The 17660-nt window shown below is 38.0% G+C and overlaps 1 protein-coding gene across 1 annotated transcript; it reads right to left on the reverse strand.

Annotated features, from left to right (window-relative positions):
- Positions 1-7989: 7989 nt before the first annotated feature.
- LOC118240126 lies at positions 7990-16564 on the reverse strand. Its single transcript, XM_035519965.1, has 7 exons — positions 16435-16564; positions 14035-14385; positions 13545-13949; positions 13319-13435; positions 8482-8592; positions 8297-8375; positions 7990-8017 (listed from the first exon to the last, which is right to left on the reverse strand). Exons 1-7 carry the CDS (start codon positions 16562-16564, stop codon positions 7990-7992), a joined length of 1221 nt encoding a protein of 406 aa, XP_035375858.1.
- Between the last annotated feature and the right edge of the window lie 1096 nt (positions 16565-17660).

Below are 17660 nucleotides of genomic sequence, written 5' to 3' on the forward strand. Positions count from 1 at the left end.
ATTCATATTTCTAGATTTAGATTATTTGTTAACACAATCACAAAACTTCATAAATTAGGTACCGTATAAAACCAATAACTGCAAATAATGATACTATTTTTATAGTAAAATACAATTTTTTTAAACAGTCAGATAAAACCCACCATTGTTTTCTTTACTGTCTTTGACTGTTGTTGGATCAAGTTCTGTAAAAGAGATATACAACACATTTACAAGTATATTTGCCTTAAAAACCAGGCAAATATTCAAATGAACATGTAGAAGTTAAAGATGACCAGAGACATGATTTGAAAATATTAAGGAAACATTTACCATATGTACACATGACTTCAAATGATATGAATCTAGATTCAACAAACACTGAGTGATTAGAACTAAACTAAAGAACCTGAATCTATTAAGGGTGAATTTATATTTTTGTTATATATTTTTATATTTGTTATTTCTATATATTTATAATAATGATTATTTATACTATTATTGTTATTTTTTTTTATTATTAGACCTTCAAATGTTCTCTTATTAAAATTATCATCATACATTATGGCTACTTAAATTGCTTGTTCTTTTGAGACTGATCAGCTATTTGGGTCTTAGCGGTTAATCAAAATCAGTGTATTTGCTTTTATTCAGCTTTGTCACACCAACATGAAGTTTGTTCACAAACTACCCATTCAAGGTTTTATAATTATTCCAGTGAAATTTCCAAACATCATTATGCATTTCTAAAGCTAAATTCATCCAACTTTCACACTTTATTCATCTAATCTCCAGAGGGCAGAGTTGAAGCCCGAGTCCCTTCCCTTCAGCAGACATGCCAGCGAGACTGGATGGGTCTGCCCAAAGTCTTGCAGGCAAACTTCCTCTGGCACGCTCCTAGAGCAGCAGGAATGAGGAGGACCGTTCAGGAGAGGAGCACGGCCAGAAAGCATCGGGAACCACGTCCCTAGGGAGGGGTCGTCATCAGGGAATGTCTCCCCCCGCATGTTACGAAGAACTTGCCAGACTGCCCTGAAGGAGGCAGAGATCCTGCGTCCCTCCCTCCTGTTGAGAGGTCTCCCAGGCCGCCAGTTCCTAGCCCGCCTTGTGTTAGGTGGGCACTGGGCATTGCCGTGTCGTGTGTATGTGTTTGTACACAGCGGCCTGGAGTTCGCAGTCCTGGGATGGACGTGTTGAGAGCCATGCCCATCGGGAGGGGGTTCTGTCATGGGATGCCCCCCCCACCCCCCCACCCCCCCAACGAGTCACGTCCCCAAAAGTCTACACCCCAAGTCCTTCAAAAGTAACTTCTGAAAACCCTAAGGTATCCAAAGAATATCACTCAAGAGGTTAAATGTGTGTTCTGGCTGCTATGTCAAGGAGCTGGCACTTCACTCTGTGGAAAGATCTGAGCTTGAAGAAAGGCCTGGTTGCTGCCTTCTGCCTTTGCTACACTGTATTCTAACCTTCTTTTAAATATTCTCTTTGTACTCAGGCAACAAGATTTAGGAATTTAGATGGTTCTCACATTGCACTCCCTCCAGTGAATGCAATGTGCATGACTGGTGTCTTCCTGCAGATATTATCCGAATAATAATTCCCTCCTCTCAGTTTGAAAATTATGAAGAGCTGGAGATCTGAAATGAGTTGTGCAAGTACAACATTTGACATGTCCAAATGACCTTTTTTTTTGTTAATGTTACCAATAAATCCACCCTCACTAAATAAGTGACTATGACAATTAAGGAATATACTGGATGACAGCACCAAAACATGCCTTAGTTCACAGTCTTTATGTATTTGTTACGCCTTTGTTACAGTCATGAAACCCAGGAAAACAATGGAAAAAGGACCCTGTTATAACAACAGGTTAATAATACTGAATTGAATAATACAATGAAGAGTGACAAGATTTCATTTATACAGAAAGGATATTCCCATTAATTTATGTATGCACCATAATGTACTACTTCACCTTACTATATACTATTAGGATGCATGCAGTTTAGAATACAAGCTCCAGTCTGGTATAGGTTAACCTCTGGACCAAACAACTGTGTTGAGATAAAGGCTCTCTACCACAATGTGAAGGTTGGAAGGCCATCCCCTCCTCCATTGTGAGTGAAATATTAAAATATTGAAATATTATGAACCTACTTCACCTGCTCAGTAATAAGCTTTGGCCCATCTGGTCTTTAAAGGCAATCTGACCAAATGAAAGTCCATTAATTCACCGTGTTTTCAATGTAGTAACATGGGACACACCTAACTTAACCTCACAAACCTTTTTAAAGCAACACTAATTGTGGTTAGCGCTGATATCCCAAGATTAATAGATGGTTAGTGTATTTGTCAGATATTCAAGTTTAATCCTGGAAAATAGGAGCTATGTGCTGGCACTTTGTCAATTGTGGCAGAAGGCCAAATCGAATCCTTGGCCATCAAATGGACCACCAAGGAAATCAGATTCTGTCCTAAAGGTAAGTCCTTTTCTTTTATCACCAACCATGCTCCATTACAATGAATGGCATACGCCAAGGCACAAATACCAGGGTCCTCTCTCTTTGGAGCTTCTTGTTCCAGTTGTTCTGCCCAAGCTCCATCTCCCCTATGAGTGATTTAATCCCTGCTTTGATTTGATTTCCACACTCAGTCAGTCAAGGGGAATCCTGAATTCACTCTTTTGAGAAAGAGCCTCTACTCCTATAAACCCATTCTGTTCAGTTGCATGTGGGGCACTCTTTCTCTTACCACACATGTACATAAACCCCACTTTGTCTGGTTCTGTGCAGCCATCTTCTCTGTCAGTTTCTGACCGGTAGTTTCTGACACCTATAATCCTGTTCCATCTGCTAGGTTGTGGTGCTCTTTCTGTCCCTCTTCATTCCAGTAATTCTAATCTGTTCAGTAGGATGAAGATATCCTTTCCATCTCATGGGGTTATTTTACTCCACTCATTCAAAAGCACTCCCACACCATTCTTATTATGTTTGTAAAGTACTTCATAATCCCTTGTAGTATAGTAGCTAGCACTATGCTCTGTGTTTATTTTTCCTTTTATTTTTGGTTCTTTGTTCACTTTTTGTACTCCTGTATCTGCAATTGAATACACCCTTGGTGACTTTTAACCATCAGAAACCTGATCATAACTCACATCTTGGTGTAAAATGTATGGTACTAGGAAAAATTAATCACATGACTGGGTTGGTGTAGCAGTCTTAGAGCTACACCCAGAAAGTTATGACTTTTTTTTTTTTTTTTTTTTTTACAACTAATTTATCTTACAAGGCATAGACTCTGTTGGTGCAACTGGCCTCAGGACAGCAATAAGATAATGGGAAATAGACATACCGGAATAGAATATTGAGATTACACCACTGGTCCTGATCGAGGCAAAATGTGCACGAGGTAGTAACATGTATGTAGTATGCATATAAATTGAATTTTTAAATTTTTTTTGTAAAACCAACTTCACAATTGAGCAATGTATTTAATTTGCAATACTTTCAATAATTTCATGTTGCACAAGTAATACTATGTGAAGCAAAATTGAGCTGTTCTCGCATGAGTTACTTAGGAGGCAACCTTGGCCTCCTAATATTCTTCAGTTAAAGTTTCACAAAAGACTTCAATTTGACAAGTATGGATATAAACAAACTGTTGAAGATTAAATTCCCTTCACTGTAGCATGAGTTTTCACTGTCTGTTTGGAGAGGAAAAGCTCAACTAAACCATTAGCAAAAGAACATTTGTTTGCCTATGCTATGAAGGAATTAAAGGTGCCCACAGGGATTGGACTAAAACCCTCAAAGGCTAAAACCCTCAAAAGGAGTTTGCCTAAACAAGTACCAGATTGACATGATGAGGTAGTATTACCATCATACAATACCCACCAAGTACATCATGTAGAGAGGTACAGAGAAAAAAGGGTTCAAAAGGAGGAAAGCATGGAGAAGCTGGCAGCACAATAATAAAAGGCCCAGGTCAGTGAACTAACAGAAAAGATAAGTAGGATGAAGCCAAGGAAGATTATGCTAAAACAGTCATAAAAGCCCAGGAAGAACCCATAATTGCAATTTCTGATCCCAGAACATTAGCCAGCAATGAGTACAAGAAGATGCGTGGATAAGCGTACAGAAGAGCCAATTTATAACATATGTAGAAAGCCAAGTCCAGTTAAGCCAGTGACACCTCCAGCCTCCATGGTATTCAGTTAAAAAGCACCAAACTTGCCATTATGGTACTGTTAAAGTAGGAAATATAGAAAGAAGTTTGGATTTAAGTGTAGCTGCTACACCCTCTAGCGGGTTTTGTGGTTCTGCCTCTCCAGTCTCCTGATTACTCACACATGAGGGATGTTACCTGAACGCTTTACAAGGCTCTTTTGTTTACAGTCATTGTAAAGTCTTTTGTGCCTTAGCTAAGTTTTTGTTGATTTTGTTTTTGCTGTTGATCACTTCCACCTGCATCCACCTTTCTTAAATCTGAAATGTCATGCTGACAAGAACCTAGTTATGAATAATCAGTAATCAGTACATTTTTTTCACCCCCAAATGACCTGCTAGTAAATGATCATGTGCTAAAGCTAAAGCCTTAGAACTGTACTCCTGAGGCTCAAGTGTTTCAATAACTGTATTCCACTTCTGATTTTCTCTATGTGTAGGCAGAGTTCACCTTCATATCAATATGCCATCATCCCACATATATGTGGGTACTGTAGAATCAACATTGTGCAATCTATCTATGCTCTCTGTGCAGTGTTGCAAAGAAGGATCTTTACACTGTGCATGACTAAGCTGTTCTTTAGTGGCACACAAATCCACTTTAGGAAACTCCCAAGTAATTTACAAGGTCTACATGATTCGATATATTTTTCAATATCAAGCTCATCAGGCTTTAACCCTCTAGGCTCTGTAAGGAACCAATCTGACTCATGTATGCCCGCAACATTCTCAAATTTAGGACTCTGAGCACAGGCACGGAATATTGATAGCAACTCCGAGTGATGAGTGCAAGAGTAAAATAATAAAAAATATTGATGCCACATTAATTGCTTCTAATGCTGGTATCAGGATCAGATCAGGCCCACTGTCTTTCTCTTCTTTGTCTTTGATTGGAGCAGATGTTTCAAATTTTGGAAAAGAGATGTACATTAATAACTAGATTTACCGTGAAAATCATTTTAAAAATAGCTAAAATTAATGGATAAATCTTAAGCAGGACAAGACACTGTATTTGAAAATATCCAGTGACAGATTAAAACTATGCAAAGTGATTGGACTAATGTTGAAGAACTAATGTAAAGAATCTTTATCTATTAATGGTCTATTTATTTCGATGTGACAAAGCCAATATTTTGCTCTTCCTATATCGATTATTGTAATATTGACTCGATGAAAGCCAGCATTTTGTTCATCCAACTTATACAGTTTTCAAGCAACATTTATTAAGCTTCCATGTGTTATTGGTCTAATACTAACTTGTTTGTGCTTATGGGACTTTTCAGCAACATGGTTCTCATACCATCGATGATTACTCCATAAAATCTGCTTTATAATTTTATTATTATTATTATTATTATTATTAAAACATTTTTAGACACCTTGTACTGTTTTCAAGCTACATTTGTCTTTCACACATGAATCATTGCACACATCAGAACCCACTAAGGATACTTGCTGTTTTGGCACTGCTCAGCCTTATGGCTTCCGTGAAGTCACAGATCATAGTCTTTATTTTATAATCCAATCCAATTTAAATGACCACTGATCCTGCTCCTATATTGACTAACTGAAACTCTAGTCCTTACTGTAGGGTACTGTTTGGTGTCTTAGATAGAGCTTGTGTATTTTGCACTTCTAGGCATCAGCATTGATCCCTGTATTTCAACAGCATTCTAGTTAAATGGTATCTTGAACTCTAACCTACTGTACTGGCTAGGATACATTCTATGTAAATGACAATGCTTCTGTAAGTCACTCTGGATAAGTGAATCTGCTAAATGCCATAAATGTAAATCCACTTACATGAACAGACAAAATATGTCTTTATTCTAAGCTCTTCCATATTTTGTTTAATCTTACCTTCAGCATCCTCTTCAAGAATAAGTTTACTCCCATTTCCAAACACAAATGTTCTATATTCATATCCCCCACAGATGTATGTTGCAGCATCTGTCTGTTCGACTGATAGAAATGACAAATTGAAGGTAACTCTGTTCCATGTGATGTTGATTCTGGAGTGGTTTTCAAATTGTTTGTACATTTTCACAGCATCCACATATGATGTAGCAGTGGCTATACCCTCTGGGGCTCTGTTCAGAGGAATCTTCATCCAGAATACTGAAAAGTCCCCTTCTGACAGAACATGGCACTGAAGAGTGGTGGGATGTCCGGACCTTACCCTCACTGTGGACTCCAGCTGTGAGAGAACCTCAGCAGATACACCTTAAAATGATAAGATGCACAAATGTTGGGAGGTTAAATGTCATACAGTGAAGCTAAGATCATACCATCAACTAAATAATTCTCCATAAACTAGATAAAGTCTCCATCAAAATTCTAATAATTTTACTGTTTAAACATTTTCTTTTTCCCACCAATCATTTATATAAATGAATAATTATTTTTACAAATGATAAAGGTATAAACTCACACATGATTATGCCTAGAAAGGTTAAATGTAATAATCCATGTATATTCATAGTGGCATAAACAAAACCCTCCTTTCCTCTCATGTAGATTCAACTAAAATTCAAAGCCTTGTCAGATAAGAAAGGAGGAGTCGTGTTTTCATGTGCTGAGAGCTTATTGGCTGGCTGCCACTAACTGATTGACTATATTACACTTTCATAACATATAGATCTCTATGTGGTACATACACTATGTACACTGGTTTGGATGCTGAAAATTATTCAGTGAATGAATATATCTTCACAATCTCTTCCAGGGACACTGAACGAAGATCCGGGGAACAGCATAAACAGCAGTACTAACTTATCCAGTTGTTGTGTGCTAAATCAGATGTCATAGACTCTGTTTGTGCAATATGTGTTGTACCATACCATTGTAATGAAAAGGAAAAGGCAAATATAAATTTGAATGTGGCTTTACACAGATTCTGCATTCACCATAAAAAGCATACACTTATCATATTTTCTTATATTCTAAGATGAATAAATAAAATGAATTTAAATGAAGACCTGCTACTGTAAGTTCAAATGAGGATGACTGATATTTTACTCATAGAACAAAATACATGAGAGGAGCCCCAGTGTGATCTACAAATAAACAGCTAAAAGTTATGGGTCTATCTAGGTGGTATTCCTCTGCAGTTCTAGGGTCATAGCTGCTTTACACTCCTTTGTACCAGTACTGTAAAGGCCCAGCAAAAAACAATTTAATGTTAATTTTAGAGGGGAAAAAATCAGATGGTAAATAAAATATACTGAAGGTGACTGAATTATATTTTAACAGATATTAAAAAAACAACTGTGCCAATTCTTTAACTTCCTTTCTCCCCTACATTCAGTGCTAAATTAAAGTGGGAAAAATAATGTGTGGCGTACTATTAGTGTTACTAACACTATCTTCCCTAGCTAACATATTCAGTGTAATTCTTTGATATTTGGACCAGTTCTTAAGGTGCTTGAAACAATAAATCCTTAGCTGTTTGCCCAGCTCCTGAGTTATTCTTTCACATTGTCTGTTAGACTGAGGGAAATAGCCTGATGTTAGACTCATGACCACTTCCAGGTCTTCAAAAAATACAGACCACACCTGTGATGTAAACCGGGGGCCTCTGTATGACAAAATATGTTCCAGAATACCTAAGGCCAGGAACACATGGTTAAAAAGGGCTTCAACTGTTTGAAAGGCAGTGGGCATGCAGGAAAATGAGATAAAGCAAACTCCTTGTAAGAAATGATCTATTACTGTCTGGATGGCAGTGTGGCTGAAAGATTCAGGCAGGTCTGTGATAAAATCAATCTCCATGTGCATCCAGGGGCGTTCAGGTACTGAAATGTGCATAAGCTTCCCTGTAAAGAGAGATTTAAGGGTTTCATATTGAGAGCATATGGAGCATGAAGAGATATATCTATGAACATTAGACAGTGATTCCCACCAATAATGGTTAGACAACAATTGTATTTACACGTCTCCCCTGGGTGTCCAGTTGTCAGAGATGAGTGTGCCCAGGTTAACAGCTTCTCAACATGGAACTGGAATTTACCCTCTGGACAATCAGATGGGATATCTGTAAAGGTTAGTAGCTCCTTGATCTCATCAATCTCCCATCTTACTGATGCCATCTTTACCTGTGCTGGAAGGAGGTGTCTGGTGTATCTGGTTCCTCCTCTCCCTCCTCCAGAGCATCGGTCTTAGTATTGCGGGAACCTCAGTGGTAAGTAATTTAAAAATTGAAGCATGAGGAAAAAAAGGGACAAGTGGGCCTGATGGGAATTGAGGTGCTTGGCCGTGTGTAAGTACTCAAGGTTCTTACGTTTAGTGATAACTAAGAAATGGTGGCTGGCTTCCTCAAGCCAATGTCTCCACTCCTCCAGAGCTAGTTTCACAGCTAGGAGTTCTTTCTCCCCAAAGCCATAGTTATGCTCTGCCGGTGTGAGTCTGTGAGAATAAAAAGCCACAAGGTGTAAGAGTTCTCAGCTCTCTGAGATAGTACTAGCCCTACACCAAATTTAGAGGTGTCTAATTCTATGAAAAAGGGGCAGAGGATGTTTTAGAACAGTTAATGTAGTAAACGTAGTAATGTAGTCAACGCTTTCTTAAGTGCCCAGTTCATATTCCATCATGTATCAAAACTTCTTCTTGGATTAGTACTTATTTACTTGGTTGTCAAATCTTAAATCCAAAGTTGGAGCTACTAAACCTGTTCTCAACTCTTCTTCTGAATCTTGCCCTGATAAGTATGCACCATATAGTATAGTATAGTACTTTCCCCTACTACCATAAGTTTTAAAATGCATGTTGTTATACTAGAGCAATAAATATGCTCTAGTATGGTGTAGAATAATCTCTGAGAGCCTTTCTTGTTTCCTGATAACCTGATGGTGTGGGATGACTGTTCTCCTGGGGATTCTGGGATATGTAGTTCCAATCTGTAGTTCTCAGTTGTGTGGAGGACTGTGTGACACCTCTCACAGTGAAGAACACAATGTCTTCTTGACATGACTAGCTACAAGTCTGAACAAACTCTTCCCAACCTCCAGTACATGCTATGCGTTGTGTGAGGGCATGCCAAGCTTGCCAGTAGTCAGTCAATATGTAAAGTGTTACATGATTCATGACCATGTAAGAAAGAATGTGATAACAGACCCTTTATTATTATATTGGACAGCAGACTGAGGCATAGAATAAAGAACTTACTGTTACCGTCTGGGTTGACAGGACGCTCCTGGGAAGGTGCGCGTGTGGGAAGTGAGTGTATTTCTTGACATCGGACTATGCAACCTCTATTGAGAATAATAATAAAATATATTAATATATATACTAATAATATATATGTCTTTGTATATCTTTGTACACCTCAGACCAACCCTAGTCAGTCCCCTGGGTGATTCTGTGGTGCAGCATTGTTATGGCTGTGTTAAAATAGGAATAACTTGTATGTTCTTGCTATATGGACTGATTTTATGCACTGTTCACTGCATGAATATTTTTGCTTTTATCTTTAGATAAGTCAAAGTGCACAGTGACTGGGAATGCGCAGTACTAATCTCGTCCATCTTTTATGTTGCTTCAACACTGGGAACTTTTGTGGATAAGGCACAGGACACTGTTTTTATGACATTTGCTGGTGTGGAGAAAACTGGAAAATAAAAAATAGAAATCTTCAGCTGAGTCGCTTGTCCTGTCTGCCTCCTACCATGGGGCCTCCCCACTGCACGTTACGTTACCACAAAGAATTTGGCTGAAATTCCAATGAACCATTTTAGGCAGTTGAGAAAAGTTATTTCCTTTGGAAGAAAATTACTCACTCTGGCATAATCATTGGGCTGTCTATATTTTCAGAATTTTTAAATGTGCAACAAGGTATATAACAAGATAAAAGATAAAAAGGATAACAGGTCCGCTTTAAGGAGGCAGGTTATAAGTAAATAAAATAAATGGAGAGAGAAGTCAGCATGCACTGAGCAAACAGAACTAAAGGAAAAAAATAGTTTTCTTTATTTGTAAACACACAAAAAAGAAGTAAAGAAACTAAACTAAATTAGGAAGTCATCATCCATTTTAGCCTTATGGAATCAAGTCAAGATCCACCTAACTTCACTCAACGGGTCTAAATGCAACAGAAAGAGAAGAAAGAAGAGCATTCAAAATTTCTAAAGGACCCTTTAAAGATAGTCAGCAGCTTGCTGGAGTAGAAAATATATGAATAGACCCAGGAATCATTTCTTCTCATATCTCCTCCCTCGAGACTAGTAGTTCAAATCAAGCCTCAAACAGATTTTTGTTAGTTTGAACCCCCATCAGTAACTTTAAATCTGAAATGAGTAGTTTTAGTTTAGCCAACCTTAGTTTTATTCATAGCTATGTCAGGGCAGTGGTAGCTCAGTGGTTAAGGTACTTGATTAGTGCTAAACTGCAACTGTTGGGCCCTTGAGCAAGGCCCTTAACTCTCATTGCTCAAGTTGTATTCAGTCATAATTATATGTTGCTTTGGATAAAAGCATCAGCTAATTGTAAATGGTATGGATTCTGTAGAGCTGAGCTAAGTTGTCTATAGTATAGCACCTGTCTTACAATGTTAATAACTAGTTTTATTTATTAATCAATAAACTTCATATTTATTCATTAAGTTGGTCATCATGGCAAGTATATTTGAAGAAATGGCCTTCGGTCACTGCACAAAATATGAACTAATTCAGAAATGAGACTGATATAACAAACTTTCAGTAATAAACCAGTAATAGTTGATAGTTGTTTCCCTGTATTTAGGATTGTGCCCCCTTTGAATAATTCATAAACGTACGTATTTTTGCTACCTATACATGTCTGTAGGGCAGTTTTGTTTTTTGTTTTTTTCAAAAACAAGAAGTGAAGACAAATTGTAAGAATCACATGTGTATATACTGTGGTCAACACTAAAAAATCAGCTAAAATTGTACTCAGAAAGACTGAAGATGATGATAAAGGTGACCTTACGATAACAAAATATGTAAGTATGAAAGTAAATGCTATGAAAGTTTATTGCCCCTGAAATACAAACACAGGCAACAGATTGAAATGGAGTGAACACACAAGCAAAGAGCACTTTGTGATGTGTTTTTCTTAACAAATGTCATCTACTACCAATACACTACCAATACTTGCCTTATTGAGTTGCCTGCCTTGTTTTATTTTAATATGTTCTCATATCTCAGATCCCTGTTTCCTTAATTAACATAATTTATGGGATTAGTTCACATTAAAATGCAGAAACATACATAAACAAAACTAAACCAACTATAACTATTATTATTGGTAGTGGTATTATTATGTTAGATGTATAGCACCTTTCATATACCCAAGGTTGCTTTACAATATGAAAGAAACAAACACAAAAGAAAAAGTAATGAAGTAAAATTATAAGTGCTGTAAACTGGCTACGATAGGCATGATGATTGGGGGAAAAAAAACTTTTTCTAAATTGTAGCAATTTACATGGGAAAGGTAAATGAAACTGTACCCAATTATTTCAATTACTTTTTTACCATTACTTATGGTCTATTAATGCTGAAGTTGATTTACTTGTGAAAGTTAACCATATTAAAATATTAATTTAATATATATGAATATAGGACTGACAAATATCAACTTTTAATTTCTCTAGGGGGTCAGGTATTTTATATATTGCCCAAACACACACATGAATGTCACTGAAGGACCTATATTGATTTGCAGTGATTTTCCTTCAAAGTTAACAGTCACTGTTCTGTGTTTCCCACTACCCCACCCCTTCACCCCAGCCACATACTTATCCATTGCCCTGGGCATTGCTTCTTGCCAGATGGGTTTCGGACACATCAACACTCATTGAAACAAAACTAGGTCTTCTAGAAAACTGGAATAACTTTCATTGTTTATTTTTTTCTCATTACTTATTTCACTCTTTATTGTTTATATTGTTGCTATTGTGGTGTCCATTGTCTACCCGCTTTGAGTCTTGGTTCCTCTCAAGGTTTCTTCCTGGTGCTCTAGGGTGATTTTCCTTGCCACTGTCACCTTTGGCTTGTTCACTGGGGGCTTGGTCTTGGACATCTGTAAAGCTGCTTTATGACAACAGCTGTTGTGAAAAGCACTATATAAATAAATTAGACTTTTTTTCCTCAATGGAAGGTTAAGATCTTCATTTTACAATTAGTGTCATTCCCATGCTCAGTTTAAACCACTAACAGAGGAGTATATGATTTTTGAGAACGTGTCTTTTTGTGACTCTTGCCACTTGAATTTCCTTACAGGGAAATGTATTGCAGCATAGCTCAACTCTTCTCTTTCCACACTCTAAAGAAGAAACAGTTTTGCACTGAAAATTCTGGATACCATTTTTAGCTCACTATTATTGTATACAGATTTATACCAGCATTTTAGCTTTTGAATGTCCTGCTTTTTTATATTTTTAAAATACATACATTTTCTATCTTAAAATATGTTTTCATTTAAATCAATTATAATACAATCAAATCTAAAACAACTCATTGTTTACTTTTCATAGTTTGATTCTGTCATGGCACGGCCCCTTCCCCCTCAAACATCTCCGTGTGTGTGTGTGTGTCTGTATTGCTACACCCACTCATGTCGTTCACCTTGTTGTGTGCAATTGTCATGCGTGTATATAAGTCTCGTGTCTTATCATTGAGGTTGTCAATGTTTGACCTAAGTAGTGTGTATGTGTGTGTTGAGTCATGAATGTTGTATGTAAATTGAAACTTATGTTTTTGTTCAACGTGCCTCATCCCTGCATCCTGTTTAACCGTCCAACATTACAGATTTTCATTGATAGTATCAATATCATACCTCATTCATGGGAGAAATGGAAGGAACAGATGGAGTATGATATTGCTCAGGTTCACCTACATGTTGGATGTAAAATTAAAACAATCTGCAATGAGTGTACTTATTACTTGCAGTCAGAACTGAAAATGTTACCATGTTTAATATTATCATTAGTCTGTACAATTATTAAGTAGTAGTAAAATATCATAAATGGCAGTTTAAAAACTTTGTTAGTATATGATTTTGTGTTCATTCTGTATAACAAATGTCAATTAAATGTTATTAATAAATCCTAACAGTATTGCAATTATTGTGGGCTAGTTTAAGAAAAAGAAGGCACTTACCAGAAACTTGCTGCTTTATGGTCATATTCCTTGTCTTTATCCTCATGCACAAGAGGGCAGAAATTATAATTAGGCAGAACACATTGGATGTTGCCAAGCCAATAATTTGAATGAGTTCTGACTTCTGAGAGGGATCTAAAATTCACAGATTGCGCTGCATCAGTGATATGCTGTTATACGGAAAAGAAACAAAGCACATTTTATGCATTTGGTCAAATGCTGACACTGGGTTCATGTTTCTGCTCACCAACAAATTCAAGCTTACTCCCATTCCCGAACAATATCTCTCCACACATGGCCACAGCACAGTAGTAAGTTCCAGCATCAGAGAGGCTGAGATTACTCTTTGGAAGGTTGAAGACACAGGTCTGTGTGGGAGATCCAACCTCAGAACTCTTCTTACACTGATCACTGCTGTCTCCATGAGTATAAATGATTCCTGGATGAGATTCTCCCGAGCCATGTCTGAACCAGTAGACACTGTGTTCTCCTGCACAGCTCTCAGTGAGGACTGTACACTGCAGAGTCACAGAATCTCCTGGGTGAACTGTCTCTTTCAATATCAGATTGTTGTCTGTCTGGTCAAGTAATACAAATCCACTGATATAATGGTGGTGCTTTGAATTAGGTCCTGGAGGTAGAGATTGGCTAAAGTTAACCGAAAGAATTAAAATTCAAATACCAGATGTTTTTTTTTTTAATTTAAGATTACTAACCTTCATATTTGAGAAACACACCATTACTGAAAACTACAAGGTCATAATCCCTTACAGCACAATAATAGATTCCAGTATCTGCTTGCTTTAAATCTGAAATCGTTAAAGTAAATTGAGTTTCGCTCTTGTTTACTTTGTATCTTCTATCATGTGTAAAGTCTCCATGAAACACAGGAAGAGAGCCAGCATAAAGATTGATGATGCATGTTGGTGCTTCTCCGAGAGACTGCCTGAACCAGGAGAAGTAGTTTTCATAATATTTTGAGATAATACACTTTAAAGTTATAGTACCACCTGGCACATATTTCTGCAGTGTTTCAGATTGAATTACAGAGATACCTGTGGCAATGTCTGAGAGAAAAACACAGTAAGAGTCACAGTAAGAATAATATCTTTTGAATGTTGTCCAGGTGTTATTTTTTTCCTAAATGGGAAAGTACACCTTACAGCAGTTGTTAAATTTAATTAATTAATTAATTGCATTTTTTAATAGAAAATCACCTACCTGCTCTTAGGGAAAGCATAAAAGTTAGGATATGTATAACCAGGTTAAGCATATTGAAAGATCCCTTTTTTACAGACTACCCCAGATTACCCACTATATACTGATGGCAAGAAAAGTAAGAATGAGACCTTGCAGGTTGAGGTGGCTTTTTATTGGTCATTTGGTTGATGTCGGTTTTTATGTCAATGACAAATGCTTTCCCTATTGTCTTGCATGTTTTCCCCCTTTGTTTCAGTTGACCGCAATTCATTATATATCTTACATAGTACAGCAAACTGCAGACATTACAAAGACACTTACAGGTTCTGTCATCGTTATTAATAAAGTTTCTAATAAAATTGTAATTTTATTAAAACATCACCAGGGGGACATATATCTGTGGGACAGATGCTTATAGCTCCACCTTAGCTTTAGACACACTGTTCTGACCAACCTTCTCATCCACCTCTAGTTATTCTGAGGTCACCAGACACTCTGCAAACTGTTGACTTCCCTGAGCTTTTCAGCTCCTTTGTTTAGGACCAGTGGTGAGCACATGCAGAGAAGCACATGCAGACTTCTTGAGCAGTGGCTTCCACAAAATAAACACACCTGATTTCATTCATCTCTACACAGTGCCAAGCCTATATACCTGTTCTCCTGGGAATGTCATTGGGAAACACTGTGATTCTAATTCTCTTCTCTCTCTCAGTCCATACAGTGTCTCACGATAACAATATGAACAGGCTGCTGAATGCACTGACTGCTTCAGAGATTTTCCTGGAGGCCATGGATTTCTTCCTCCCATATAATTTCTAGAACAGTTGCAGATAATGAAAAGAGCATCAATGGGATCTATATTTTTGCCATGACTACCACATGACTACTCATGCAGCATGAAACAGGACCTCCATTATAGTGGATGAACCGTTACATTCCTGCCACAGACTTTTGTTGTGTTCCCTTTGGGAGGCAGCTTCCTGGTTTTCATGCAGAACTCGTGTACTTCTGAGGTGATGGCTGTCCCATTAAGAAGGCAAAAGAAGAAAGCTGCCTTTTAAGACTTTTAAGACTAAGTCATCAGGCTGTTCAAAAATCTGCTGTCCCTCAGCTACTGATGTACAAGTAGTACAGTCCAACTACTGGCACGACCCGTTTTACTTCACGCAAACACTCAAGGACTGTTTATGCCACATGTTTTATTCTTTTTGTTATGCTGCTGCTTATGATGATCTGCCTCTCTCAGGCTTCTCTTCTTACAGCAACCACTGTACATTTATTGTACCATTTGATACTGGGCTGCACTGCCATGTCTAATAGCATTTTTTTGTACTGTGTTACAAAGTCTTTTCTAATAGTTACATGTTATCTGTTAGACACAGGTCATTGTATGTTGTCTGTTGCCCCAAGGCACAGTAGGAGTATTATTATTTTATTTCACTAGGCTATATACTTGTGGAATGTGCATTTTTAATGAATATGGAAATGTTATTTCTACAATCCTGTCCCTCCACTCTTTTACAAACCCCAGGAACAACCATCAGCCCCGCACAGCCATGCCCCTTCACACACACCCTCGATCTGACTCACCGGAATTCTAGCACACACCTGAGCACATGCCTTCTAGACTTCGTCTCCTGCCTGACCCTTGGATACCTCCTGAACGCTACTCTGTGCATCGACCTCGGACTGACCTGACCACGCTCACCCGTTTTACTAAACGTATCAGTTTGACTGCTAAAATAAACCTCTGCAACTGGATCCACTTCAATGTGTGCATTCCTTACACACTCTAACTTCAGAGGATTTTGCTGCCTTCTTTGTGGACCTTTTTCTCATGTTTCCATGCCCCACCACCAATTTACATCCTTAAATGTTCATAGCCCTCTACTCTACAGATTAAGTCCTACACCTACTGATATACAGCAGTCCAACTACCTGCTCACTGGGCCCCATCATATCCACACTGCTCCAGTGGATGTGGATCTCCCAGAGCCTTCTCTTTATCAGTCTCATCATAAACATCTCCGTCAGGTCATGTACCATCAATTTCATGGATTCTCCTAACATTACTATGCTGATGATGTCCCAGTAATCCTGTCCTTTTCACCATATGACATGCAGTTTTCAACTGCATCTTGGCATGTTTGACCTGTATTATAGATCGCATCACCTGAATCTCAGTCTCAGCAAGACCCAGCTGCTACACATCACCAGAGCAAATGCTCCTTGCTAGTATTTTGCCATCTCTTTTGAGAAATTCTTGATCACTCCATTCAAGAATGCAAGCATGTTATTTAGTCGTGAGTCAAGTGTAAATTGAGAATGACAGCTGGTCATCCACAGTTAAACCAAGGTTTATTGCATTCTCAGACAGTGTGATCAAGGAATTCTCAAAAGAGATGTCAACATCCCAGCAAGCACCAATTGCTCTGGGGACGTGTAGCACCTTGTTCTTGCTGAGATTTAGCTGCAAGTTTCTATTCAACATTCACAGAACTTGCATCTTCTCTCCAAGGAGGCCCTCCATGTGTTATTCAGTCTCTTGTCATCTCCAGAAAAAAAGAGAGAGAAACAGAGAGAGAGAGAGAGAGAGAGAGAGAGAGAGAGAGAGAGTACATTCAAATATTTTATGTAGAGATCTTTACAACATGCATTGTCACAAAGAGCTTTACAAATGTATGGGTCCAAATCCCTAATGAGCAAGCCAATGGTGACAGTGGCAAGAAAAAACTTCCTGTGTGGAATTAAGGGAAAGAAGGACAAAGACTCAAGCGGGAACCATTCCTCATTGGGTGGCCCAGCTAATACAGTCCATGCTTTACTACATTATGTTTAGTCCAAGTAGCCACTTTGCTATAGATGTGGAAGCCTCAGTTCCTCCAGTGGTTCTAGGGTGGGCAAGCAGTTTCTGCATCCATTGGAGTAGATTGGCTGGCTGGGTGGATATGGCAACAACAGTTCATCTGTTGGTGGCACTGACACATTTTCTGACATCATCTTAAATGCTTTGTCACTGATGAGCAGGGGTAGTCCAGTGTTGACATCATCTCTGAAGTAACATGCAAATAAAATAGAAATATATAGTTAGATCTGTAAATATGAAAGCATGTATAAACAGTCCACATAAAGTACATGTGCC

This window comes from Electrophorus electricus, chromosome 19 (assembly GCF_013358815.1).
Source record: "Electrophorus electricus isolate fEleEle1 chromosome 19, fEleEle1.pri, whole genome shotgun sequence".
Classification (NCBI taxonomy): Eukaryota; Metazoa; Chordata; class Actinopteri; order Gymnotiformes; family Gymnotidae; genus Electrophorus; species Electrophorus electricus.

Bases quoted from the DNA above. Each gene is read 5' to 3' on its own strand.
- LOC118240126 (XM_035519965.1), bottom strand. From the start codon at position 16,564: ATGGTACATGACCTGACGGAGATGTTTATGATGAGACTGATAAAGAGA. The intron at 13,950-14,034 runs GTTAGTAATCTT...CTCTACCTCCAG, and splicing joins TGTGTTTCTCAAATATGAAG to GACCTAATTCAAAGCACCAC. The intron at 8,018-8,296 runs GTAAAGATGGCA...CTCTCTTTACAG, and splicing joins GACACCTCCTTCCAGCACAG to GGAAGCTTATGCACATTTCA.